General features: G+C 53.0%; 1 protein-coding gene across 1 annotated transcript; it reads left to right on the top strand.

Annotated features, from left to right (window-relative positions):
• The first annotated feature begins 893 nt into the window (after positions 1-893).
• Positions 894-27,424, top strand: HS3ST6 (heparan sulfate-glucosamine 3-sulfotransferase 6). Its single transcript, XM_064725961.1, has 2 exons — positions 894-1,258; positions 26,711-27,424. Exons 1-2 carry the CDS (start codon positions 894-896, stop codon positions 27,327-27,329), a joined length of 984 nt encoding a protein of 327 aa, XP_064582031.1. The 3' UTR covers positions 27,330-27,424.
• The last annotated feature ends 466 nt before the right edge of the window (positions 27,425-27,890 follow it).

Here is a 27,890-nt window from a genome sequence, read left to right as displayed (position 1 = left end):
ACAGGGAAATATGGGGCAACATGGAAAAACAAGCAGAAACATGGGGAAAAAGGAAAATACAGGGAAAACCATGTGAGAACACAGGGAAATGTGGGAAGCGTGTGAGAACATGGGAAGCATGGTACAAATGGGGGAAAATAGGGGGAAAATTGGGGAAAACGTGGGAAAATAGGGGAAAAAATGAAAATATGGAGTAATATAGGGAAATATGGGGTAACATGGAAAAACAAGCAGAAACATGGGGGAAAAAGGAAAATACAGGGAAAACATATGACAACACAGGGAAATATGGGGAAGCGTGGTAAAAATGTGGGAAAATGTGGGAAAAAATGGAGTAACATGGGGAAATGTGGGGTAGCATGGAAAAACAAGCAGAAACATGGGGGAAAAAGGAAAATACAGGGAAAACATATGAGAACACAGGGAAATGTGGGAAGCGTGTAAAAACATGGGGAAGCATGGTACAAATAGGGGGAAAATTGGGGAAAACGTGGGAAAATAGGGGAAAAAATGAAAATATGGAGTAACATAGGGAAATATGGGGTAACATGGAAAAACAAGCAGAAACATGGGGGGAAAAGGAAAATACAGGGAAAACACGTGAGAGCACAGGGAAATGCGGGCAAACGCGTCCCGTGCGCGGCAGGGCCGGAGCCGGGAGCGCGGCCCCGCCCGGGTGCGACAGCCCCGCGTGGGGGGCTCCATCCCCGCGGGGACCCCGCGTGTGCCGCGCCCCCTCCCCGCTCCCAATCCCCTCCCCGTCCCTTCCCCGCCCCACGCGCGTGTCCTCGCCCTCCCCCCGCCCCGCGTGGGGGCGGCGCGGCCGGGCCGGGCCCGGGGGGAGCTCGGGGGGCTGCGGGGCCGGGCGGGGGGCGCGGGATGCGCGGCCCCCGATGGGATGTAGCGGGCGGCTGCTGGGAGCCGCCGGGGGCCGCGGCGCCTCGCTGCTCCTCACCATGATCCTGTTCTTCACCTACTTCTTGTCCTGCCTGCCCGGGCCCTGCGAGCCGCTGCCGCCCGCGCTGCTGCCGCCGCCGCCGCCCGCTGCGCTGCCCGCGGGCCCGGGGGAGGCGGCGGCGGGCGCGGGGGGCGCGGGGGGCGGCAGCCGCCGCTTCCCCCAGGCCATCATCGTGGGCGTGAAGAAGGGCGGGACGCGGGCGCTGCTCGAGTTCCTGCGGGCGCACCCCGGGGTGCGGGCGGTGGGCGCCGAGCCCCACTTCTTCGACAGGTGCTACGAGAAGGGGCTGCGCTGGTACAGGTGAGGATGCGGCGGTGTTGGGGGGGGTGAGGGGGTCGGTAATTAGCGCGCTGTTAATTGCTGCACGGGCTGGGATGTGGTGGTTCCGCAACAGGCGGGTCCCGGGAGAGAAAGGGGGTCTGGGGGTCCCCGGCTGGACCGAGCCTCGCCAGGGTTGGGGCTGCTTTTGGGGGGCTGCCGCGGTGTGAAAAGCGGTGTCCTTGTCCCCGTGTCCCTCCCTGTCCCTGTGTCCCCCTGTCCCCGCGTCGCTCCTGTCCCCGCACCTCCCGTCCCGCATCTCGCCCGGCCAGGGACGCAGCCGGCAGCAGAAATGCGCTCGTTTCACTCCGCAAGCTTTGAGATTTTAACCTTTAGTCCTTCATCCCCAGCCGTGCCCCCGTCTACCCACCGCGCTCCTTTAGGAATTGTTTTATTGGTGTGGTTTCTGAAAAACAGAAATGAGCGAGGACCTCGGGCTTGATGCTGAGCGAGTCCGCGGGATCCCCTTGGGCAAAGGGCAGAGCTGGAGCGATGCAAGGGTTTTGTTTTTTGAGGGTTTCCATGGGATTGAGCTCTTGGGGCGATAAAGCGTTCGGAGGAGCAGCTACTGTGCATGTGGAGCGTGTTAAACTCCGTCTCCCGGCCAGCTCCGGAGCGCTGGGCCAAGGCGGCCGGCAGCGATAACTCCCTTGAAGCCGGGGCTGGAATCTGAATCTGCCCCGTTATTCTGAAGGCAATCCAAACGTGTCGATGTATGAAAGCGCCGTGGTGTTCTCGGGGAAACATCTGAAAATAATCAAAGGAGCAGCTCTCGCTGTCCTTCCTGCCGCCCATCCCGCTCTCCCCGAGCCCCGCGTTTCTCTCTCTCCATCCTTTGGGGAGGCTGCAGCTTCCCAGCCCTCGCCCAAGTAACAACCTGTGAAAAATCAGCGTCTTTAATGGAAAGAGTCATTTTAGCGGTAATTTTACCCGCAGACTTTCAGCTCTCCGAGCCCACATCTGGGGCTGTAAAGTTACGACTTAACACACCTTCAAACCCCAGTAAGTAGCGGCGCTCATTTTTACGGCTGCATTAATATTGCCGTGATTTACGAGCTCATTCCTCGGCTCCGCGCCGCTCCAGGAGCAATAATGATGATCACCAATCTTTTTTGGGGTGAGGGCTGCGAGCTGGCTCTGGCTGCTCGGCAGAATGGGGCTTTAATGACTGCGAGCACATAATTAAAGCGGGGAAGGGAAGATGGAACGCTTTCATATCGCTCGGGAGGCTCGCAGGACGGAGCGCAGAGAGGAGCAGAAATAAATCTGAGTTTGGATGGCTCTGCCGCGGGTTTTTAGTGCTGGAAGTGCTCGCAGGGAGCCTGGCCTGACACCAGGATCGGGGCGATCCCGCATGTGGTTGTGGTAAATTGGGGGAAATGGAGCGGGGATGGTTTTCTGGGCTGGGGAGAATCCGCATCCTCCGGGGCGAGGCAAAAATCAGGAGATGTTTTACTGAACTCTGCATAAAGTGTGGTTTTAATCACACACACACACACAAGCATTTCCCTTCGCTTCCTCTCCTCTCTGCCTCTTGTTTTGTCTTCTCACAAGACCTCGCAGCACCGAGGGATTTCATCCCCGGCAAAGCCAGACAGAGCTAAATGTTTAAAGCTGGGGTGTGCTCGAGTGGAGGGGAAGAGGAGCTGGACAGAAAATCGGGTTTTTCCTATGGATATCTCTAAAGTGGTGTAAACATTTTTAAAATATTTGAACTTGCTAGGAAACCGAAATTACACCAAGTGCTTCTCACGCCAAGATATTTGGCCCGAAGGCACCTGTAGGTTGTTGCTTGTTTTGAGTAAATGTGGAAGAAGAATTCCCTTGGAAATATCACTCCAGAATTATTTTGTTGCTCTGTCCCGTAGTGATTTCCCTGCTCTGGCAGCAGCATCTCCTCGTGGGTGATGAGCAGTTTGTTGTAAGTTACTGACTGAAATAATTTATTCTTACTGGATTGTTTTATTTAATTTAGATTTGAAATGGCCCAAAGCCCTCATTGGTTTTGGAGTAGTAGTGAAAAGAAAATGTTCTGCAAAAGCATCTCCTACAGAATTCCTTGAGTTACTACAGCTTTAGCTAATTCTGAGAAGATTAAACACCTTTTTGAGGTTGCAGCATAAATGATTGAATGGCTGATCCAAGAATGATGGGACGTTTTCTCCTCAAGCAAAACGCAATTTTAATTTTTTTTGGCACTCAGTGCTCCTTGAAGGAAGCCTAAATAAAGAAGAGAGGATGCTGGGGTGTCTGCTGCCAGTTTGGGGTCTGGGGGTGCCCTGTGGGAGCCTGGGATTGTCTGTGTGTATTTTGTGGGAATGCAGGTGAGGACAAATAGTAAAAAACTGAATTGAATCCGAGCAGTTTGGGGTGAGATTCAGAAATCTTGGAAGTAAAACTTGGAGCACCTGTGAAGGTGTGGGGCCAGGTCCTGCCTTTGGGGATGGAGGAGAACAACATTGATGGGGTGAAGGGGTTTGTGGCAGGATCAGCTCAGTGTGGATGGGCTTTCCCCTGGCTCGGGGCTCAGTGTGGATGGGTTTTCCTCTGGTTCGGGTTTCCCTGCATGATCTGGGATCCCTGTCCCTCTCCTTGATCCCGTCCTCCTGCTTTTCCCAAGAGCCAAAGGAAAGTTTAGGCCGGAATGGTGCTGGGCCAGGGCTCCCTGCACCCCGAGTGTCCCTTGGGATTGAGCTCCTACAATCTGTAGGGATTGTAAAGAATTCCCTATTTTAACACAGTTTGCACCACAAGTATTAAAAAATACCATGAGATGTCCAGAGATTGTCCCCTGCAGCCACAGGGACACGAGGGGCTGCAATCCCCCCGAGCATCCTCAGGCCCTGCAGAGCCAGCCCAGAGCTCCGACACACTCCGAGGCCAAATTTAACTTTTCATTGTAATTTCCCCGTCCCATCCAACACGAAAGCTGGCATGAGGAGGGAGAAACTCTCCTTGGGGCTCCTCATCCCCCTACGCTGCTGCTGGGCCGTCCCAGCTCGGCAGCACCTCCGGGAAGGTGCAGGGGGAGCAGAGAGCCCTTCCCCGGCCCGTGGGCTTCGCCCCCTCCCCTTCCCCAGCCCCATTCACAGGAGCTCCCAGCGCTCTTGAAAGGCTTCCAGCATTTCTTGAGGCAGACTTTGTTATCTCGGAACCTCGCAGCCCCTTTGAGCGGCAGGGGCAGGACGCGGCTGCGGCGCTGCTCTTTTGACTTTTGCCGGCAGCGTTATTGGCAGCTGAAAAGTGCGGCTGAGTGGGTGCCCGGAGGGGTTTTTGTGTGTGTTGTGATTGCACAGACAGATCGCGACACTCTATAGCCCTGCTGAATGGGAGCGGCTCGTCCGGAGCCACCAGGCTGCGATTTGGCACCGCTTGCAGGGCGAGCTTGGCTTGGCTTTCCTTTTGGGAAGCGCAAAGGTGGGGACGGACAAAGGAATCCGGGCTGGCGATGCTCGGGCTGCTCCGGGACGTTATCTTTATTCATTGGCACCGCTAATCTCCCCTCCTGATGGACTCGGTTTCAGGCTCAGAGCCGCCCTTGTTCTCCCGGGCCGCTCGCAGACACTCGGCCCCGCAGCTTCTCGCCTCTATTTCTTTGCAATCTTTTCTCCTTTTTTTGCGCTTCCATTCACAAGTGAGACCTTTCTGTCTCAGCTTGCCGGATCCTCACCCCCGTGTTTGGGAAATGAAACCCCGAGTACAAAGAGAACATGCGGGAAACCTGAGAAAAACCTGATTTTAACTAAGAACAAGATACACTAAAGCTTTTATTGAATGTGGAGTGTTTTGGATCGGCTTTTATGCGCTGTTTTAGCGCCAGCCCTACCCTTAGCACCAGGTTTAAGCTCTGGGCAGCCGGATGGGTCTCCCTGATGATGTGCCCCTGTTTTCTGCTCCCAGCACTTGGGAAGCAATCCATAATTCGTGCAAAGTTTGGGTTTCTGCAAACTGCTTTCACGTGGGATTAAAAATAGCTTTTACTGCCACGATGAGGAATTAACATTTGAAACCATTTAAAGAGCTCCCAGGCAGGATTGCTGCGGGTGGGGAGGGACAGGGGCCGTGCCTGTCCTGATTTGGGGGGTCGGGGATGGGGTGAGGAGGAGCTCAACCCTCCTGCCCCCCATTTTCATGTTATTCCTTGATTTCCACCCGGCCGCGTTTTCTTCCCTGTCCCATCAAATGCTTCTTGCTGAGCCAAGCAGGTTTGGGCCTGGGTGAGTTTGGGCCTGGGTGAGTTTGGGCCTGAATTCGAGCCTGAATTTGAGCCTGGCTCAGCCTCCAGGCTGAAATGAAGTCGGGCTGTTCCTTGTGCTGCTGCTCAGATCGTGTCAGGCCCCAGCGATTGGAGCTGCGTGTTAATGTTGGCTGGGATTTTGGGGATAAAAGCTGCGACTTGCAGGGTGGAAGGAGCTCTCCCGCCTCAGGAATGCGCTCCCTGTCTCTGCTCTGTTAAATAAATGGGGGGATTGCACCCAGGCTGGGCAGGGGGTGTGCAGGGGTAACCTGAGTTCCTAAAGGATTTCAGATCTGCCAGGATTTCTATCCCAGCCTGCTTAAACACACCCAGAAATCACAGGGCTAGATTAAAAAGAATAACATTAAGGGAATTAATACCTTTGGAAAAGGCTTCTTCATTCCTGTCCTTTCTCTTGTTGTAACCTCAGGGGGTAGAAATTGAAATATTGAAACGTGGCTTTTCTTTTTTTTCTTTTTGGTCCATGTAACTCCAGGGAAGTTTTGAAAATATGTCAAATATTGCCAAAAAATTTCACCAAGAGTTGGGAAAGCCACAAGGCTTCTGTTAGTGGAATTACTGAAAGCTTGGAGAAATAATCACTGCAGTGCAAAGGAAAGTTTGGGAGTTTCTCCTGCAAGGCATTAGGTGGATTTCTTTCCCCTGGATTTTTTCTCAATAGTGACAGAAGGTGGAAAAGGCCGGTGGATTTAGAGGGTGCTTTCATGCAAGGAGAGACAATTACTTAAGAGAGTTCAAAGCTTATTTATAAAACAGTAATTACCTTCCCCTGGGATGGAGACGGGCAGCTCTGGCGGCGGGGAGGGGGTTCCAGCACTTAATTGGCAAAGATGCTTAAAAGCTTCCTCCTGACCTTTTCAGAAACTTTCTGCTGCAACAGGCTCGGGCAGAGATTGAAAAGCTGCCCGGGGAAAGGCCAGGTTTAATGCCGAGACTTAGCTCTAAATGGCTTTTCAAAGGGCTGTGGAAATCCTGCTGCTTAGGGAGCTGGGGGTGTCGGAGAGAGGGTGGGATGGATGGATGGATGGATGGGTGAAGGTTGGATTAGGGATGGGAATGATGGATGGATGGACAGACAGACAGGGAGGGATGGATGGATGGATGGATGGATGGATGGATGGATGGATGGGTGGATGAATGGGTGAAGGTTGGATTAGGGATGGGAATGATGGATGGATGGACAGACAGACAGGGATGGATGGATGGATGGATGAAGGTTGGATTAGGGATGGGAATGAATGAGGGATGGATGGATGGATGGATGACAGATGGATGGATGGATGGATGGATGGATGGATGGATGGATGGGCTGATGGATGGATGGATGAAGGTTGGATTAGGGATGGATGGATGGATGATGGATGGACAGATGAGGGATGGATGGATGGATGGACGGATGGCCTGATGGATGGATGGATGGATGGATGCTCCTTGTCTGCAGGACAGAACTCTGGCAACAGGGTGAAACTTGAGCCTGGCAGTTTCCCTCCCCACATCCCAGCTCTTGAGATGGCCAAAATATTAAAGTGAGGAGCACAGGGATGCTCTGAGAGGCTTCTGTGGGGCCTGGTTGGAAGCCTGCTCTGGGGGGTGAAGGCAGCCGGGGCTGGTCCATGCAGTGGTTTGAGTCTTTCCTTTCCTGTGGGAATTCATGGAATCATGGACTGGTTTGTGTTGGAAGGCACCTCAAAGATGAACTCATCCCACCCTGCCATGGCAGGGACATTTCCACCATCCCTGCTCCAAACCACAATGCCCAGCCTGGCCTTGGGCACTGCCAGGGATCCACAGCTCCTCTGGGCACCCTGAGCCAGGGTCTCCCCAAATTCATGAAGAACAGCCCAGATTCCCAATCCCACCATGACAAACTTGTGGTGGTTGCAGCCCTGAGCTTTGCCCATGACCGGGTTGAGATTTTGGCTCAGGTTTTACACACCCACCTTTTGTGGTGATGGTCCTGGGTGGGACATTCACAGCAGCTCCTTGGACTTCCCCTCCTTCTCTGCTCAGAGACAGCTCAGATCACAGGAATCCTCCAAATTATCCATGCATCCCTCAGTGAGTCACTCTGACTCATTTGAGATGGAAATTTGGATGTGACGCTGGGACGGTGAGGGGGCACAGGGGAGCTGTGGGGTCCTGCAGGTCACTCCAGGACTCAGGGTCAGTGTCCAGCTCTGATTCCAGGGCTGGTGGAGAGCAGGGATGAGCCAGGTTTGCATGGCTGGGGTGGTGCAGAGCCATGGAGAGCATCCCTGCTCCACCACGGGCTGTGCATGGACTGCCCTGACCTGGAGTGCTGGTCCCAGGCTGAAATGTGGGAGGGAAATGGCTGAAATTCAGAAAAATTCACTATCTGGGCTGTAAGAGCCCCAGCACGGGATGTTTTAGGCAGCCTGGGATAAGAGCAGCACTTTGGGAGTGGGATGAGCTGCCGGGCTCCTCCTGGGAGTGACTCTGGTGGGCTCCACCAAGGAAATCTCGTAATAAACTCCTCTCTCCCTGCCAGCAGCTCACAGCGAGGGGTGGCAGGAGCCTCCCACGCCCCCGGGGCTGCTCTGCATCTTAGCACACAGAATTGATCAGGAGAGGAGGGAATTACATTCATACAGTCACTTGTCACCGAGGTCTTATTAGGAACCTGCGCTCATTAGTGTGGAGAGAACAAGGCTGTGACCTTGTTAAGCTCCTTGGGCAGGGAAAGGCTCATTGACCACTTTGCTGCTGATTTATCACCGGGCCCCTGAGCTGTGTGTGGCACACCTGGCCCCGGGCACACCTGGAGGGCTTTTCTGTAGCTGGAGTGAAGAATTGGCGTCCCCTCCCCTGCCCATCCACACCCTCCAGGCTGATCCAGCCGGGAATTCGCAGCCGCGTTATGCAAATAAAATAAAATAAATAAATAAATAAAAGCAGGCGGTGATTGATGGGAAGGGCCAAGGCAAGTGACAGGGCCCGTCCCCGGGGGGCACATCCCGGCTCTGCTCCTGCCTTGTGCAACCTCCCAGCTGCTCCAGAGCCGCGGCGTCCCAAAGCCATCCCAAACCTGGGCTAAAGCCATCCCAAACCTGTCCAAAGCCATCCCAAACCTGTCCCAAAGCCATCCCAAACCTGTCCCAAAATCATCCCAAAATCATCCCAAACCTGGGCTAAAGCCATCCCAAACCTGTCCAAAGCCATCCCAAACCTGTCCCAAAGCCATCCTAAACCTGGGCTAAAGCCATCCCAAACCTGTCCAAAGCCATCCCAAACCTGTCCCAAAGCCATCCCAAATCCATCCCAAACTGATCCCAAAGCCGTTCCAAACCTATCCCAAAGCCATCCCAAACCTGTCCCAAACCTGCCCCAAAGCCATCCCAAACCTGCTCCAAAGCCATCCCAAAGTCATTCCAAACCTATCCCAAGCTGATCCCAAAGCCATCCCAAACCTGTCCCAAAATCATCCCAAAGCCATCCCAAACCAGTCCCAGGGCTTGGATCAGCTCTGGGGACAGATTTGGGCACGGCAGGAAGGACATGGAGGGGCTGGAGAGTGGCCAGGGATGGGAACGGGGCTGGGAAGGGGCTGGAGAATCCCTGAGGAGCTGGGAAGGGGCTCAGCCTGGAGCAAAGGAGGATCAGGGGAATTTCTGGCTCTGCACAGCTCCTGCCAGGAGGGGACAGCCGGGAACAGGGACAGGAGCAGAGGGAACGGCCTCAGGGTGGGATTTTAGGGAAAATTCCTTCCTGGAAATGCTGCCCAGCCCTGGCACAGCTGCCCAGGGCAGGAGTCCCCATCCCTGAGGGGGTTTGACAGCCCTGTGGATTGTTGGACTGGGTGATCTTGGAGGGCTTTTCCAGCCATGATTCCACAAGTCCATAATTCCTTCTGGGGGTGAAATCAAAGCCCCATCAGGGCAGGATCCCGAAATGCCTCTACCATCTCCACAGATTATTTAATTTGATTTTATTTTCCCCTCTCTGGAGGTTTCTGTGCCCGAATACTCCCCTGTTCCCACCTGCCCCATCCTGCCTGAGTCCCCGGTAATCCTGAGTGACAAATGTCCCCTCCAGGGCCACCCTGCCAGGCAGGAATTGTCCCTTAAGTGGCGGCCAAAGAAATCCTGCAATTCCCGGGGGGGCTCGGTCAGTGCCATCGATCGGCCACTTGTCATTGTCAGCACGATCGGGGAGGGGACACTGCTATCCTGGGGGACACTGCTGTCACACTGCTGTCCTGGAGAGGGGACACTGCTGTCCCCAGTGTGCTGCAGTCTCTCCAGGGCTGTCCCCCTTTTCCTGTGAGTGCCAGCCCAGTGGGACAGGGGAAGGGGGGGTTCATTCTTCCTCCATCACTCCTCCGCTTCCCAAAGTCATCCCCCAGAGCCACACAAGCCTGAGAAAAATCTTGAGGGGCCGCTGCCAAGGACTTTGAGGCGAGGTTTGGGTTTTGTTGAGGGCAGGCAGGGTTTGTGTGCATGAAAAGCCGGGCAGAATGTCCCCCTGCAGTGCCCGAGCCCCGAGCGTGACAAACCCGCATCCGCCAGGACACAAAGGAGCCGGGAAAGGGGATGGGATGGGATGGGATGGGATGGGATGGGATGGGATGGGATGGGATGGGCTGCTGCCAGTGGGACAGGGACACAGCCCATGGGACAGGGACACAGCCCATGGGACACAGCCCATGGGACAGGGACACAGCCCATGGGACAGGGGACACAGGTGTCCCCATTCTGCTCCATGGGGTGGGACACAGGGCTGGGAGCAGCCCAGGAAGGGCCCTGCACGATTGGAGCTCTGGGATTTTTAGATTTCGGTGCTGACATACTCTGACTCCCAGGAGGGCACTGAGGCCCTTGAGAAAATTCCAGAATTGATGGATAACACCAGGATTGGTGTTGCAGTTGGTTAGAAGTCTGCAATAGCACAGAGTCAAAAACTTCATATTAGTATATAGAGAACTAAGATACAAGTTTTAAGACAATAACTGATCCTTCTTCACCTTCTTCTTCATTGAGTGGTGTTTTGGGTTAGGGTTGGGGATTTCACCTGCTGTGCTCAGTGCCCTGCCCTGGTATCCCAGGGTTTTTTGGGATCCTGGCTGCCCCTGGCTTTGGGGTTTGTTTGGAGCTGGTGTGAGGGAGTTTGGGGAGCTCAGAGCTCATTTTGGATGGTGTGGGATGGATGGATGGATGGATGGATGGATGGATCCCCAGGGCAGGGGACAGGGCTGGGACCCCCAGTGGGTCACCCTCGTTAGCCTGAGTGTGACATGGCAGTTAATTACCCCCTGTGCCATCAGAGGGGACGTGTGGGGCTGGTGTCACTGTGCCACCGCTCCGTGTTTGATCCCCGCCTCGTCACAAGGCAGATAATGAGGGACAGCCTTGCTCTGGTCTTGGTGTGAATATTAAAAATTCATCTTTGGCTGCTTTGAGGAGGATCAGGAGCGTGTGAGGGTGCCCTGCATGCACGGGGCTGAGCAGGGATCACACCCAGGCCTCGCTCATGTTCGAGCTCATAAAACTTGAATTACTGAGCAGACACTGGCCAGGGGAGATTCCTTTCAGCATTAATCACTCTGATGGTGCAAGACCTTTTCTAAACATTTTTTTTTCTGGGCAAAATGCCTTTAAATGAAGGCTCAGAGGCTCAGTGAGCACCTAACTCCAGCTGTGCCCAGCTGTGTGAGCCTCATGTCAGCGCCACAACCAAACAAATTCCTGCGAGTGTCAGCACACACCTGGCTGTGGGGGGTTTCTGGTTCCTGACACCCAGGGCTGATGAGTTCCACGCTGAGCTGTGTGTGTGTGATGTACCCAGCCCTGACCCCACTGCTGATGGGTGCAGGGCTGGGCAAGGCTCTGTGGACACAAACCTGGCTGTGAGACCCTCTGGGATCACTGGGGAGCTCTCAAGGACAGATCTCACTCTCTGCATGCAGCTGGACAGAAATTAAAGCACGATCTGGGTGGAGGACAGGGTGGGAGCTCCTCTGGTTTAATTCGGAATCCTCAGAGATTTGATGATTTTTGAGCCATGGAGCCTTGGCACAGAGGGAGTTTCAGTTCTTGCTCGAAGCCAGCAAGTCCTGAAGACAGGAAAACTGTTCCAGGGACAGGAGAGCCACAGCCCATGTGAGCGTGCACAGCTGTGCTTGAACACAATCCCAGTTTGGGCTGGAACTGGGCTGCAGGTGTGCCACTGTCAGATTTTCTGGAAAAATCCCCTTCGGCCAGGATTTCTCTCCTGGAAAGCTGAGCAGCCTCAGAGAAAAAGGAAAACAATAATGATCTGATTTGCTTCTCCTGTGTTTAGCTGCTTTGGAATGTGGTTGGAGATTGTTTCATTGGATTCTGGTGTGAGTGTTTTCACTCTTTGGCCAATTACAGTTGAGCTGTGTCAGACTCTGAAGAGAGAGTCAGGACTTTTCTTTATTATCTTTTAGCCTTCTGTAATTATCCTTTCTCTATTCATTATTATAGCTTAGTATATAAGAATACACTATATAATATATAGTAATATATAATATATAGTAATATATAATATATAAGAATAGTATATAATATAGTATCTTAAAATAATAAATTAGCCTTCTAAGAACATGGAGACAGATTCCTTCCTGCCATACAAGAGAGGTGCTTCATGATCTTCTCACCTGCAGAAAAACTTCAGCAACAGAGGTTAGGAAGCCATTTGGAGATGTAAACATCTCCCAGACCATAAAAACCCCCAAACCACCTCCCAGACCATGAAAACCCCCAGACCATGCTGGCAGCCCAGTGAGGAATGGTGGCCCCTGTGGTTTGAGGAGCTCAGCAGGTCAGATGAAGGCAGGAGGGAGCAGCAGGAGCTGGAGGTGCTGCTGGTGCCCCCCAGCCAGGCAGGGCTGCCCAGCCCAGCCCAGGCTGAGCCCCACACGTGCTGTCCCCGTGCAGGACAGAGGGGAGCAGCCCTCAGAGAACAACGGGAGCTGCTGCCACTTCAAAACCCGCCTGGGAATTGATGCCAGGCCTCCAACAGGCCGATGCTCCTTTCTTCTCCCCGTTAATTAATTCCTGTGCCTGCACTGAGTTTCCATCTTTTATTTGTGTGGCAATCAAAGGCTGCGAGCAGCGAGGCTCACATGAGGAACAGACCCATCCAAACCCTTTTTTTCCTCTTCCTGCATCACTCCTGGCCCTCTCCTGGAGCTGCCACGCTGCAGCTGAGGCACAGATGCCCAGAGATGGCTTGGCTGGGGCAGGAAGGGGCAGCAGAGCCTGGGTTGGCTCCCAGCAGGTCCCAATGGCTGTGGGGAGGAGGAAGAACAGGGCTGGGTTCTGCTCAGAGACACAAATGGGCAATGAGGGGTCACCTGAGAGTGCCTGGGATTTACAGCCTCCTTAAAAGGGGATGGGGAAAGCAGGGAAGGTTTGTAGGATCTGCAATGGAAACCCTGGCCCTGACCCTCACACCCCAGAGAGAGAGAGATTAAATATCCAGGGATGGTTTGGGGAGAGCCCTGCACATCTGGGCATGGCTTTGGGAGAGAGCCCTGCACATCTGGGCATGGCTTTGGCTTTGGGAGAGCCCTGCACATCTGGGCATGGCTGGGGGAGAGCCCTGCACATCTGGGGGGAAAGCCCTGCACATCTGGGCATGGCTTACCTAATTCTGGGGTGTTTTCCTCTCCCTCTCTTTGGGGGAGAGCCCTGCACATCTGGGGAGAGCCCTGCACATCTGGGCATGGCTTTGGCTTTGGGAGAGCCCTGCACATCTGGGCATGGCTTGGGCTGACACCGAAGGCCCTGGACCTTCCATGGGATCAGGGAATTCCAGAGTGCTTTGGGTTGGAGGGACCTTAAAGCTCCTCCAGCTCCAATCCCAACACCTCCCACCATCCCAGGCTGCTCCAAGCCCTGGCTTTGGACATCCCAGGGATCCAGGGGCAGCCACAGCAGCTCTGCAGATCCATCCAGCCCCAATATCCCACCCAAATTCCCCTTTCCCAGTCAGAACCCATTCCCTGTGTCCTGTCCCTCCATCCCTGTCCCCAGTCCCTCTCCAGCTCTCCTGAAGCCCCTTTGGGCCATGGAAGGGCTCTGAGCTCTCCCTGGAGCTTTCCCTTCTCCATGCTGAAAAAGGAGATTTGTGGTTCAGGGGAAATATAAAAATTGTATTTTTTAGGTGACTTTTATGTAAAAAAAAAACAACCAAAGTACCTGTGAGGGCAAGGGCATGGTAGAAGCAGAAACTGCAGCTCCATCAAGCTGGAAATCCTAAATAATCCCAAAAAATCCCAGGCTGCAGGTTTGGAAGTTGCTTCTTTTCCTTGTTTGAGGAAAGGGAGAAAAAAAATGAAACCTGTGTGTAAAGCCTGTTGCAAGGAAATGAATTGCAAATAAGAAAAACAAATTGGAGTTAATTCCCCTTTTCCAGCACGGCTCCATTCAGTGTTCTGGGAGCCAGGGGATTTAGGGATCTGCAGATAGCTCAGTGTTTTTGGGTAACAAGTACAAACTGTAGCAGCTTTTAAGGCTTCAGAAGCTGTTTTTGATTAGGATCTTTTCTTTTGACAACTTTTTTTTCTTTTCAGGAAAGAAAAAAAAAGAGAGGAGGGGAGGAGGAAAGGGCTTTTTGTAACACAGTTGGGTTAGAGATGAGGGGAAAATCTGTTTGAAATATGCAGGGACCTGAAAGCAAATCTTGAGTGAATAATAAGTTTAACTGACCTTAAAATATCCCATTGCCATGAGGGATTTGAGAGTAATACTTCAAATGGATTTTTGATGAGGCTCTGCAGGCGGTGGGGAATTGAATATTTTTACCCAACACGTTTTCTTATCTGAAATTTTCACAACAACTTGGGGAGGGAGAAAAAAACTATTTGGGAATGCCCAGAGAAGGGTTGGGGTTGTGTTGTTTTATTCTAAAGCTGCAGGGAAAAACCAATTTGCTGCAAGGTCACTTTTCAGAAGGATTTTAATTCCCCAATATTTGAATTCAATCCTGGAGCAGGATTCCTGGGTGGCACCCTTGGCATTCCTGGGTGTTTTCCTCATTGGGAAAATGAATTTACCTGATCCTGGGATGTTTTTCCTTATTGGGAAAATTGATTTACCTGATCCTGGGATGTTTTCTTCATTGGGAAAATGGATTTACCTGAACCCAGGTGGTTTTCCTCATTGGGAAAATGGATTTACCTGATCCTGGGGTGTTTTCCTCATTGGGAAAATAGATTTATCTGATCCCAGGGGGTTTTTCCATGGATTTACCTGATCCTGGGGTGTTTTCCTCACGGGGTCCTGGCCACCACTCAGCTGCAGCTTTCCATGGAAATGTGCAAGAAATATCTATTTTTGATCCTCCTCCTCCCTCAAATCCAGCTGGAATGGGCCGGTGGGATCTGACAGGGCAGACAGCTGGACAGACAGACAGACAGACAGACGGAGCGTGTGATTGCTCCAGCCACATTTCCTTAGGAAACCAGGCTAAAAATAAGCAGAATCCAGTTCTTTCCCACAAAGTTGCCACAAAGTGAGGCTTTTCCAGTGGAAAGAATTGTTTTGTTAGAGAATTCCCAGTAGTTCCTGCTGGAACAGGGAGGGAGGGAGCCCTGACAGGACAGATGGAGCCCCCATCTCCATCACCTGGGGCTCACCCAGAGCTCTGGGAGCTGCAGAAAATTCAGGATATCCTGGAATTCCAGCGTGGTTTGGGTTGGAGGGGCCTTAAAGCCCATCCAGAACCAAGGGCAGAGACATTTTCCACTATTCCCGGTTCTCCAAGCCCTGTCCAGCCTCTCCTGGGACATTCCTGAGCCTTCCCAACATCTCCACAGCCCCTTTGGCCGTGGCTGGAGGAACAGATTTCCTCTTTTTTTGTGCTGCAAAGTGCATAATCCAGCCCAGCTCCCTCCTCAGGGGGGATTTCCTTCACCTGGGGACCAGCTGGGCAGCAGCATCCCCACATTCCCAAACCTCCCATGTGGATTTGTGGGGCTGCTCCCTTACCTGGGGCAGGGTGAGGGGCTGAGCAGGTTAAGGACACCAGAATAATTTATTCCATGCTGGGGTTCTTCTCCCATTTCCCTGCCACTGGATGGGATGGCACAGAGGAGTTTGGGGATGCTGGCTCCCATCCCTGCCAGGCTGTGGGTGAAGCTCCTTGCCAGGAAATGAGGCTTTTTCTGATAGTCACAAAAAAAAAAAAAAAAAATAAAGCTAAATTTGTTTCCCATCTTCCCTCAGGCCAGATTACAAATTTGACCCAGATGGGGAATCTGTGTTGTTTCTGTGGAAAACTGGATGCATTTTCCTTTTCCATCCCAAGGAGAGCAGCGTGACAGCGTCAGGCCCGAGACAAACACCACAAAAATCAGTTTGGGGTTTGGAGGAGAGGGCACAGAGGAGCTGCTGCAGCCTGGAGCACCCTGAGCTGGGTGGGACACGGGTGGGAGGTGGCTGAGAGAGGCACAACCTGCTCTGGGGGCACACAGCAGCTGAGTGTGGCCAGGACAGGGGTTTGGGGTGACGCTTTCCCTGTGAGCCCCGAGGGTGAGGGGAGCAGGTTTGGGGTGCAGGTTTGGGGTGACGCTTTCCCTGTGAGCCCCCAGGTGAGGGGAGCAGGTTTGGGGTGCAGGTTTGGGGTGACGCTTTCCCTGTGAGCCCCCAGGGTGAGGGGAGCAGGTTTGGGGTGCAGGTTTGGGGTGATGCTTTCCTTGTGAGCCCCGAGGGTGGGGGAGCAGGTTTGGGGTGCAGGTTTGGGGTGATGCTTTCCTGTGAGCCCCCAGGTGAGGGGAGCAGGTTTGGGGGGCAGGTTTGGGGTGATGCTTTCCCTGTGAGCCCCCAGGGTGAGGGGAGCAGGTTTGGGGTGCAGGTTTGGGGTGACGCTTTCCCTGTGAGCCCCCAGGTGAGGGGAGCACGGGGTGCAGGTTTGGGGTGAGGCAAAGTAGAAATTTTCCAGGGTAGAAATCCATTTTGATTTAGGTGAAATTCTTGCTCGCCCTGGCTCTGCAGGAGCAGGGTGAGGGAGGGGACAGCCAGGGGACCCCCAGCCCTGCCCACGGTGGCCTCGGGGCCATCTGGAGAGCCCGGCTGCCCCTTGCCGTGGCTGCTCCGGGGCTCGGCCCCATCCCGAGATCAAATAAACACAAATAGCCTGAAATTATTCATGGCTCTGGGGACTTGTCTGCTGCCCGTCAGCAGCTGCTGAGCAAATCAGGGCAGCTGTCAATGGGGCAGCGGGAGGGGCTGCCTCTGCCTGACATGTGTGGGCAATTCCTCCTCCTCCTCCTCCTCCTTTCCTTCCTTCCTTCCTCCCTTCCTTCCTCCCCGCTGCTCCCGCACCTGCGACACCGGGACGGGCAGGAATTCTTTGGCTGCACCCCAGGACTGGGACAGGGAGGGACCCCCGGGAGCCACAGCCAGAGAGGGGATGGGGGTCCTGCCCTGGTTAATTAGGCTGGGTTAATTAGCTGGGAGTTGGTGGGCTGGGAGTGACTCCAGGCAGTGTCCCCTGGGATGGATGGATGGATGGATGGATGGATGGATGGATGGATGGATGGATGGATGGATGGATGGATGGATGGATGGGATTTTGGGAATAAATCCCTCCCTGGAGGGTGGGCAGGCCCTGGCACAGGTGCCCAGAGCAGCTGTGGCTGCCCCTGGATCCTTGGCAGTGTCCCAGGCCAAGTTGGAGGAACCTGGGATAGTTGAAAGGTCCCTCCCTTGCTTTTCCTTCTGCTCAGCCAAGCATCAGGAGGTGCAAGAATTCCTATTTCTGCTATCTATGTAACTGTAAACTGTAAACCCGGAAACCCCAGTGATTTTTGTGACCTTTTTATGCTTTCCTCTCCTCCATCAAGGTGGGAAACAGGCAGGACCAGCCTGTTGCTGTGAGGGGATAATTCAGTGAGAACTAATGAGTGTAATTTTTAAATTTGTAATTGAAACCAAGATCTTTAGACAGAGTGGTCTCAGGAATTTTTTTTTCTGTTTTTTTTTAAAGAAACCTTGGGCTAGTCAGGGTTAGTGGGGTCCCCTTCCCTCCCCAGCAGCTCCAAGAGCAATTTTCCCTTATTTATCGGCGCTCCCAAGGACCCCAGTTCCCAGGGGGATAAAATCTGTCACCAGTGTCTGTGCTGCAGGTTCACCGGAGGGTAATTTGTGTTTCCCCTGCTCAGACAGCAGGTCAGGTCATAAAGCACCAGATCCACGGGGAGGGGAGAGGCTCTGTAAAGGCTGCCCGTGCTGAAAGGTGCAATAATCCCCCGGATTACTGCCGGGGGAGCTGCAGGGAAATTTACTGCCTTGCAAAGGGATTATCCCAGCGCCGCCGCTGCCAGCGGGTTCCTTCCCTTTCTTTCTTAGAGGGAGGAAGTTTTTCATTGAATTCCTGCTGCTGGAGCCACCGTGGGGCTGGGAGGGGAGGGATTGGATCCATCCCACCGAGCCGGGGTTATCCCATCTCCCTGGTTTATCCCATCATCTCCCCACCCAGGTGGGACAGTGAAACTGGAGCTGGGCTGGGATTGAGCTCCTGGAGGGGTCGAGATTGCTGCAGAGGGATAAAACAGGAGGATGGATAAAGAGGAGAAGGGATAACCAGGAGGAGGATTAAAGGGGAGAAGGGATAACCAGGATGAGTGATAACCAGGAGGAATAACCAGGAGGAGAGATCAAGAGAAGGGATAACCAGAAGGAGGCATAACCTGGAGGAGGAATAAAGAGAAGAAGGGATAACCAGGATGAGGAATAAAAAGGAGAAGGGATAATCAGGAGGAGAGAGAACCAGAAGGAGGGATAGCCAGGATGAGGAATAAAAGGGTGAAAGTATAACCAGGAGGAGGAATAAAGAGGAGAAGGGATAACCAGGAGGAGGGATAACCAGGATGAAGGGATAACCAGGAGGAGGAATAAAGAGAAGGGATAACCAGGAGGAGGAATAACCAGAAGGAGGGATAACCAGGAGGAGGAATAAAGAGGAGAAGGGATAACCAGGATGAGGGATAACCACGAGGAAGGATACATCCTCTCCAGAGCAGCTCCAGCTGCAGGAACAGCCTTTCCCCAGCAGCCACGAGCAACCCCAAGCATCCCCTCCTGTGAACGGAGACCAAATCCAAGAGCTCCATCCCCCATCCCGAGCAGAGAATGGGGCTGGAGCAGCTTCCCAGGCTGGAGCTGGAGCTCAGGGCCACTCCCGAGCTCCCGAGTCCTTCAGCAGAGCCCCCCGGGGTTGGGGAGGGTTGGTTTTGTTTGATTTCCTTCCCCTGGAAGGCAGGAGAGGGGGCTGGGGCAGGCAAGGCCTTTAATTGTGTGCAATGAAGGCTGACAGTGCCGAGGCGCAGCCTTTAAAAGGGGTACTGAACCTTTAATTCCTGAATAAATCATCTCCAGTCTGTTGCTCCTTCATCTGCAAGCTGTTTGAGGGGACACACGGGCGCTGCTGGGAAGGGTCACCGCCAGATCAGAGCCCGGGGCTGGCCCGGGTCACAGGCAGGACACCTGCCACAGGCTGTCCCCTCCCTCGGCCCTCAAAGGGACACTCAGAGGGGAGGAGAGGACATTCCTGGCTGCTGCCATGCTGAGGGGCTTCATTCCAGAGGGAGGGAGAGCTGCCAGGGCAGCCCCGTCCTCAGCGGGCACAGCCCAGCCCAGGGTCACAGCAGGGTGGGCACGGGCCAGGCCCCATGTCCTGAGGGGTTTGGGGATTCAGTGCCCCACCAAGCTGGGAGACTTCCAACCCCATTTTCTGAGGGCTTTTTGGGGATTCAGTGCCCCATCATGGCTGGGCACCTTCCAACCCCATTTTCTGAAGGGTTTTTGGGGATTCAGTGCCCCATCATGGTTGGGCACCTTCCAACCCCATTTTCTGAAGGGTTTTTGGGGATTCAGTGCCCCATCATGGCTGGGCACCTTCCAACCCCATTTTCTGAAGGGTTTTTGGAGATTCAGTGCCCCATCTGAAGAGTTTTTGGGATTTACTGCTCCACCAAGCTGGGCACCTTCCAGCTCCCATTTTCTGAGGGTTTTTTGGGGATTCAGTGTCCCATCTGAAGGGTTTTTAGGGATTTAGTGCCCCATCATGGATGGGCACCTTCCAACCCCATTTTCTGGGAGGTTTTTGGGGATTCAGCGGCCCATCATATTTGGGCACCTTCCAGCCCCCATTTTCCGAGGTGTTTTTAGGAATTCAGTGCCCCATCATGGTTGGGCACATGCCAGTCCCCATTTCCTGAGGGTTTTTTAGAAATTTAGTGCCACATCAAGCTGGGCATGTGCCAGTCCCCATTTTCTGGGAGGTTTTTGGGGATTCAGTGCCCCATCATGGCTGGGCACCTTCCAGCCCCCATTTCCTCAGGGATTTTTGGGGATTCATGGAGCTGTTCTGTTTCCCACCTGTTTTCACCCAAGCAGTGGCTTCAGCTGTGTTTTCACTCACAGTTATTCAAACTCCATCAGGGAGGAGTCGCAGGGAAAGGACCCTCCAGGGCCTGGAGCTGCCCGTAACTGCAGCCCCTGGCCATGCACACGGGCAGGAAATGTGATGGAAATTCTGGGTTTGGGAACTGAACTGTGTGGGAACCCAGGATTTGTGGGGACACGGCCTTTTCCACACCTTCCTGCCGGGAATCCTGGGATCCCAGGGGGTCTGGGAGATTTTCTGGGTGGGAAAAGCAGAAAAGCTGGGTTCACCAGCCCTGGTTCTTGTGGGGGTTAATAATGGTGTGGGAGCAGCCCTGCCATTAGAAATGCAAATGTTGGCTCTGGATTCTCCCCTTGCCTTTGCTGCACAGCTCCAGATCTGGGTGCACATCCAGCCCAAACCTCCCTGCGCCCCCCAGGGCAGCCCCCAGTGCTCTGCAGCCCCTCGGGGAGGGTTGGGGGGCTCACAAAACACAAACCCCCCTTTCCTCCTCCTCTGGGGCTCTTCATCCACCCGAACCCAGCCCAGGGACCCCGAGGGATGACACTGGGACAGCTCTGGGTCCCTTGTGTGGGCTGGGGACCCCCCAGCCGTGGTGCTCTGTGGGGTGATGGGGGAATTTGGGGTTCTGGGGGGAATTTGGGGTTCTGGGGGGCAGGAGGAGCCCCTGGGGACGCCCCAGCTGGGAGCACGACCCACCAGAGCCCCTCACTGTGTGATGTATCAAACGGTAATTAGGAGCAAAGGGCAGAGGGGCGCAAGGAGCATTAATAAATTATCTGCCTGCCTGTTAATTGACGTGTCTCAGTCAGCCCGTGGTGGAGCCCAGGGCTCGGCTCCCCTTCCAGCGCATCCCGGCCTTGTTACTGCCCTCATCAGCATATTCAGGGCTCCCTGCTTAAAGCCAATTAGCTCCCGGCCAGGCCTGATTGGGAAGCCGCGGCCTCATTTGCACATTTGTGAATCGGTGAAAGAATCAGAAATAATGGGGGCAGCTCGGGGGTGGGGAGCGCTGGGGGGGCTCTGCCAGGACCTGCCGGGGAAGGCGAGGGGCAGCAGCTCGGTAATTAGGGGAAAAAGGAACGTGGGCTAATTTGGTCCCGGGCGGCTCGGGGAGCTCATCCCTCCCGGTTCATCCCTTCCTAACTCAGCCTTCCCAGTTCATCCTTCCCAGTTCTTCCCTCTGGCTCATCCCATCCCTTCCCAGTTTATCCCTTCCCAGTTAATATTTCCCAGTTCATCCCTTCCTAGCTCAGCCTTCCCAGCTCATCCCTTACGAGTTCTTCCCTCTGGCTCGTCCCATCCCTTCCCAGTTAATTTTTCCCAGTTCATCCCTTCCCAATTCATGCCTTCCCAGTTAATCCCTTCCTAGATAATATTGCCCAGTTCACCCCTTCCCAGTCCATCTCTCCCAGTTCTTCCCTCCAGTCCACCCCTTCCAGTTCAAGCTTTCCCAGTTCATTTTTCCCAGTCCATTCCTTCCCAATTCACCCCTTCCCAGTCCATCCCTTCCCAGTCCATCCCTTCCCAGCTCATCCCTTCCAGTTCAATCTTTCCCAGTTCATCCCTTCCCAGTTCATTTTTCCCAGTTAATCCCTTCCTAGCTCATCCCTTCCCAGTCCACTCCTCTATGCCCTGCACTGGTTCCTGTGGGAAGGAGGGGTCCTGGAGACCCCTGGGATGGGCTCAGCCCAGCTGCCCCCCCATTTTTGGGATCAGGGCTCTGCCATTCCCGCAGCAGTGTCCAGCAGGGATTCGGGGCTGCAATTCCCGTCCCTGGTGCCCTGCACCCTTTTCCCCAGCGGAGGAGCTGCAATTTGAGCTGTCTGGAGTTGAAGGTGGCTATCTGCACTCCAGTGTGACACCCGGAGAGCCCCGTGGGCACAAAGGCAGCCTTGTCCCTGGCCAGGATTCCTCTGCAGATCTGATGGCACCGGGCTCTGCCTGCAGGATCGATGTCCCGAGCCCTTCCTGGTCCCAAACTATTTAACATTTACACAAAAACGGTTCTGTCCCTGGCCCGCTGTCTGTCACCCTGCTCGGGGTGTCCCCTGGTGTGATGGTGTTCGCAGGGGCCCCAGGATGAGGGAAGAGATGAGAATGTTGACTCCATGTTTCAGAGGTTTATTATTTATTTATTTTGATTTATATATTATATTAAAACTATACTAAAAGAATGGAAGAAAGGATTTCATGAGAAATGAAATCAGATTCATCAGATCTGTGTCCATGTGGAAATTCCTCCCTGGCAGAGCCCGTGCTGCTCTCCTGCTTTGGGCTGGGATAGAGTTAATTTAACTGCTGGAGCTGCCCTGGGTGATAACTCAGGGATGCTTTGGGCTGGAGACTCGTTTATCTCCTGAGAGTGCATCCCCGTCGGTGCTGGGAGGAGTTCTGCTCCAAAAACCATCAGGAATCGTGAAGCAATTAACTCTGGAAAGTTCTGTTGGCCCGGTTTTTGAAGTCTGCTTTGATTCCCTGCCTGCTGTGGCTGTTAATCACTATTTAATGCAGCTCTCTGCATTTTTATCATCATTTTATCTGCTGTAATTTATTGTGTGTTACCTTAACCGAGGAAGCATTTTCATGTGTTGAATGTCTCCGTGCAGAAAACCCCTGCTCCGATGCCTCTCAAGTGCCAGTTTTATTAATTAAAAACAAACATTTATCACTTAACAGAGAGGCAAAAGGGGTTTTATCCCTCCTCCTGGGCACACACACTCTGGAAATCCCAATTCCTTCCAAGGCTCCCCATTGCCGTGTCCTGTACCTGCAGGCACTGCTTGGCATTCCCAGGGTGCTTTCTGAGGGTCAGGAAGAATTAACTGTAAATTTAATTAACGTTCCTAATGTTTGGGTTAAAGTGGAGCCCAGCAAAGCCGGCTCTGCTCTTTGCCGGTTTGAGCCAGAGCTGGGTGTTATCAATAATTAACTGTGCTCATTTAGGGGAAGTATTGGGGCGTTAATGAAACTGTGAAATGTTTAATTATTGTGCCAGGAGCTGGGGCTGCAGAGGAAGAGGAGGAGTGGCACAATTAATGGCTGTTCCCGAGGGGATCCCGGGATGTCCCCGGGATGGGGAAATTCAGGGATGGAGGTCCCCGCACCCATCAGAGCCACAGGAGCCGCTGGGAGACCCCTCCCAACCCTGGTTTTCATTAAAACTTCTGTTAATTACCTGGTAATTAAGCTGTGGGTGGTGTGGATGGCCCTGTGCAGGACAGGGAGGGATAAGAGGGGTTAGGGAGGGATAGGAAGGGTTTTCCAGAGGGGCTGTGCCTGCCCCATCCCTGTGCCTGCCCCATCCCTGCAAGGGTCCAGGGCCAGGCCGAGGTTTTGTGGGGCCTCTCCAGGTCCCCATCCCGGCTTTGCCGTGGGTAATAAACAATTTATTGCCCACTGAGGAGCGGGGCTGGGTCAGACTCACAGCCCAGGTATGCTGTGAGGGCTGGGTTGGGTGAGGATGAGGATGGAGCCGTTCAGAAATCCCAAGGAAACACAGAATGGATGCCCCAGGAAGGTGCCAGGAGATGCTGGTGGAGCAGCCTGGAAAGCCCTGCGGCATTTCCTGATGGAATTAAAGTTCAGGATGCTTGGCTGGCCGGGAAGCCCCTCAGGAGGGTGGTGGAGCTGTGCTGTGCTCCCAATAAATCCCAATCCCCATCCCTTGGGTTTTTCTGGGCTCTGGGACAGGGATGGGTCAAAACCCTGCTGGGAAGGTGATTCCCAGCAGGAGCTGTATGAGTCAGCCTCTGGTGAGTGCAATTATTTGGGGAAAAAACGCTGGAAATGATGAGAAAAGCAGCTTTGGCTGCTCTGGGGTCCATGGGCACCCACTGGTGCCAAACAGGGGCTGTGCTGCCAGGTGAGGGCACCAGGGCAGGGAAATGCCTCTAAAAACGCTGGCACTGTGCAAAAATTAAAGTGGTGGAGAGGGGGAAAGCCACAAATGGGTTCTGCTCTTGCTTGGGGGAGGGATCTGCGTCGCTCACAAATGCTTTTAATAAAATGTTCTTTCCTGAGTCCAGGGGAAAAATCCCGGAAACCTCAAGCTTTCCCCATGACATAAGGAGCAGATGCTGCAGGGCACAGCCCTGTCCCTGTCCCCAGCTCCCTGCCAGGCACAGCCCCAGCGCTGGGATGCAATTCCCAGAGAATCCCCAGCTCTCCCTGGCAGTGCCAGGGCCAGGACAGGGCTGGGGGCACCGGGGGACAGTGGAAAGGATCCCTGCCCTGGCAGGGGTGGCATCTGTGAGCTCCCTTCCTGTTGGGGGAGATGGAACAGGAAAGCCTTATAAACATGACTGCCTGGCAAAAGATTTTGAGAATATAGAAACTATAAGTGAGATTGAAATGAAAGCAAGCTTTGAGATCCCTCAGTTACTGAACAACTGGAAAACAATGGTGTGGCCAGACTGAAGGTGATCCCCTTTTGATGGAACAACACCCTCTGCTTGCAGACAGGCCCAAGGGTCAGAGCAGACCCTACAGCTTGGCAGAAGGGGCCCAAAGAGGAGTTTTTAGGGTTTAAAATGTAACACAGTGTGGTGATGTAGTGATTCTTATAGGCTGTATGGAAATGCTATAGGATTTGTATCTTGTACTAGATTGGTTAGTGAGAATGAGAATATTCAGCACAGAAGATTTATTGTATTGGAACGGGAACTTCACTTTCTTACCTCTTGCCTCTTAGCTGTTACTTTTCTATGCTCTTACCCCTTTTACTCTCTCACCCTCTCATCCTCTCTCCCCCTCTCTTCTCTGGGGCCTGCTCTGAGCTGTGCCTGGCAGCTCTCACCAGGGCCCTGCACCCAGGCCCTTTGCAATAAACCCCAAATCCCAGCAGGGCCCTGCACCCAGGCCCTTTGCAATGAACCCCAAATCCCAGCAGGGCCCTGCACCCAGGCCCTGTGCAATAAACCCCAAATTCCATGACCAGAAGAAGATTTATTGTATTGTAATGGGAACCTCACTCTCTCATCCTCTTTACCTCTCTCTTTACCTCTCTTTCTCTCTCTCAGGCCTGCTCTGAGCTGTGGCAGCTCCCAGCAGGGCCCTGCACCCAGGCCCTTTGCCATAAACCCCAAATTCCACCACCTGGCTGCAGAGACCTCTCGTGTCCGTCCATCCCCACCGTCCTACCCCCGATATTCCTACACCTTCCCAAACATTCCGGGATTTTGTGGGGGGCAGCGAGGCAGGTGCCTGTGCTGGTGGCAGGGAGGACCCGCTCTGTCGCACGGGGTGACACGGCTGGGTAATTTCTGCGGCAATTAATGTCTCATTAAAGTGCACGAGGGAACAATCAGAGCAGTGAATTTTACCCAGCACAATGGCTGGGCCCTCAGGGTTTTTTTCTGCCTTTCTTTTGAAAAGGAAACAGTCTTTTTCTGGCTTTAACTGCTCCCTGTCTGGAGGCAGAGGAGGAGGAGGGAGCCTTGGTGGGCACCTCCGTTCCCAGCTGGTGCTTGGGCATCACCTCCGTGATGGGATTTCCCGGGATTTTCCTCTGCAATCCCACGGGGACATGAAATGTGACTGGAGGCAGGGATGAACACCAGCCCTGTGCCAAAATGTTTGTGTTGGGATGGAGCTGGGAGCAGGCAGGAGGGATTTGCAGGGCTGGGAAGGGATTCCAGGGGGAAGCAGCCGCCTGCAGGTACCCTGTGGATGCTGCTGGTGGGACAGGGTGACAGGGAGCTCTTTCCTAGGGACACTGGAGGGGACAAAGGGAATGCTGAGTTGGGCAGAGAGCCTGGAGCTCAGGAACTCCTAGGAAGGGTTTTGAAGATGAGAAATCACCAGAGGAGTGTGACAAGGTGAAGCAGGAGGGAAGGGGAGATGTGGCTGTGGCTGGGTGTGGATGTTTGCAGGCAGCCTCTTCCTCTTCGTCTGGAAGAGACGAGAATCCGACTCCATGTTTCAGAAGGCTGTTTTTTATTTTATGATATATATATAATATTTAAAAGTTAATGATATATTAAATAAAATAGTATAAAATAATTAATATAATATAATATAAATAATAAATAAATATAAATTTATATATATATAATATTATAATTATATATATTATAAAATAATTATATATTATATTATATATATATAAATTATATATATATAATATATTAAATATATATAATATATAATATATAATAATATATATAATTAATAATTATATAATAATATATTATTAATAATTATATAATAATAATAATATATAATAATATATAATATATATAATGTATAATATATAAATATATATAATTATATATATATAATATAATTATATATATAATAGTATATATAATATAATATAATATAATATAATATAATATAATATAATATAATATAATATAATATAATATAATATAATATAATATAATATAAATATAATAATATAATATAAAAGAATAGAAGAAAAGGATTTAATCAGAAAGCTTGCAAGGAAAAGAATAGGAATGGAATCATAACAAAGGTTTGTGTTTGACTGAGAGTCTGAGATAGCTGGGCTGTGATTGGCCATTAATTAGAAACAACCACATGAGACCAATCACAGATGCACCTGTTGCATTCCACAGCAGCAGATAACCATTGTTTACATTTCGTTTCTGAGGCTTCTCAGCTTCACAGGAGAAAAGATCCTGGCAAAGGGATTTTTCAGAAAATATCATGGCTACAGCTGGGAAGCCCCTGAGCCTTTCTGGGTTTTGGGGTTGTTCCCACCCATTGTCCCATCAGGCGGGTGCAGCTGAGCCCTGACCATGTCTGTCTGTCCTCAGGAGCCTGATGCCACGGACCCTGGATGGACAGATCACCATGGAGAAGACACCCAGCTACTTTGTGACCAAGGAGGCCCCGCGGCGCATCCACAACATGTCCCGGGACACGAAGCTGATCGTGGTGGTGCGCGACCCCGTCACCCGCGCCATCTCGGACTACACACAGACCCTGTCCAAAAACCCCTCCATCCCCAGCTTCCAGGCCTTGGCCTTCAAAAACCTCAGCACGGGACTGATCGACACCAGCTGGAGCGCGGTGCGGATCGGCATCTACGCCAAGCACCTGGAGAACTGGCTGCAGTTCTTCCCCCTCTCCAGGTTCCTGTTCGTCAGCGGGGAGAGGCTGGTCAGCGACCCCGCCGGGGAGATGGGCCGTGTCCAGGACTTCCTGGGGCTCCAGAGGCTGGTGACAGACAGACATTTCTACTTTAACGAGACCAAGGGCTTTCCCTGCCTGAAGAAGCCCGAGGGGGGGAGCAGACCCCGGTGTCTGGGCAAGTCCAAGGGGCGGCCGCACCCCACCATCGACGGGCAGGTGGTGCAGCGCCTGCGCGAGTTCTACAGACCCTTCAACATGAAGTTCTACCAGATGACAGGGCAGGATTTTGGGTGGGACTGAGCCCATCCCCAGGGCACGCTGCCGGGCTGGCACCTGGGCTGCCAGGACTGCGGTCCAGGGATGTCTGTGGTCATCGTGGTCAAGGGATATCTGTGGTCATCATTGTCCAGGGATGCCTGTGGTCATCATGATCCAGGGATGTCTGTGGTCATTGTCCAGGGAAGCCTGGGTCATCATGATCCAGGGATGCCATGGTCACTGTGGTCAAGCATGCCTGTGGTCATCATGATCCAGGGATGCCCATGGTCACTGTGGTCCAAGCATGCCTGTGGTCACTGTAATCAAGGGATGCCCATGGTCATCATGGTCCAAGGATGTCCATGGTCACCGTGGCCCAGGGATGCCCATGGTCACTGTGGTCAAGGGATGCCCATGGTCATGGTCCAGGGATGCCTGTGGTCATCATGGTCCAGAGATGCCCGTGGTCATCATGGTCCAGGGATTCCCGTGGTCACTGTGGTCAAGGGATGCCCGTGGCCACCCCACCAGCACCCTCCTCCCTTTGTTCTAATTTATATGGGACCTTTTCTGGCAAGAAACGGACTTTTCTGGAGTAGAGAG

This window comes from Zonotrichia leucophrys, chromosome 14, assembly GCF_028769735.1.
Source record: "Zonotrichia leucophrys gambelii isolate GWCS_2022_RI chromosome 14, RI_Zleu_2.0, whole genome shotgun sequence".
NCBI classification, from domain to species: Eukaryota; Metazoa; Chordata; class Aves; order Passeriformes; family Passerellidae; genus Zonotrichia; species Zonotrichia leucophrys.
This window is presented reverse-complemented; position numbering and strand designations above follow the sequence as displayed.

What these genes read in the sequence shown, in the direction of transcription:
- HS3ST6 (XM_064725961.1), top strand. Translation starts at nt 894, where the DNA reads ATGGGATGTAGCGGGCGGCTGCTGGGAGCCGCCGGGGGCCGCGGCGCC. An exon ending in AAGGGGCTGCGCTGGTACAG is followed by an intron (nt 1,259 to 26,710) that starts GTGAGGATGCGG and finishes GTCTGTCCTCAG; the next exon opens with GAGCCTGATGCCACGGACCC.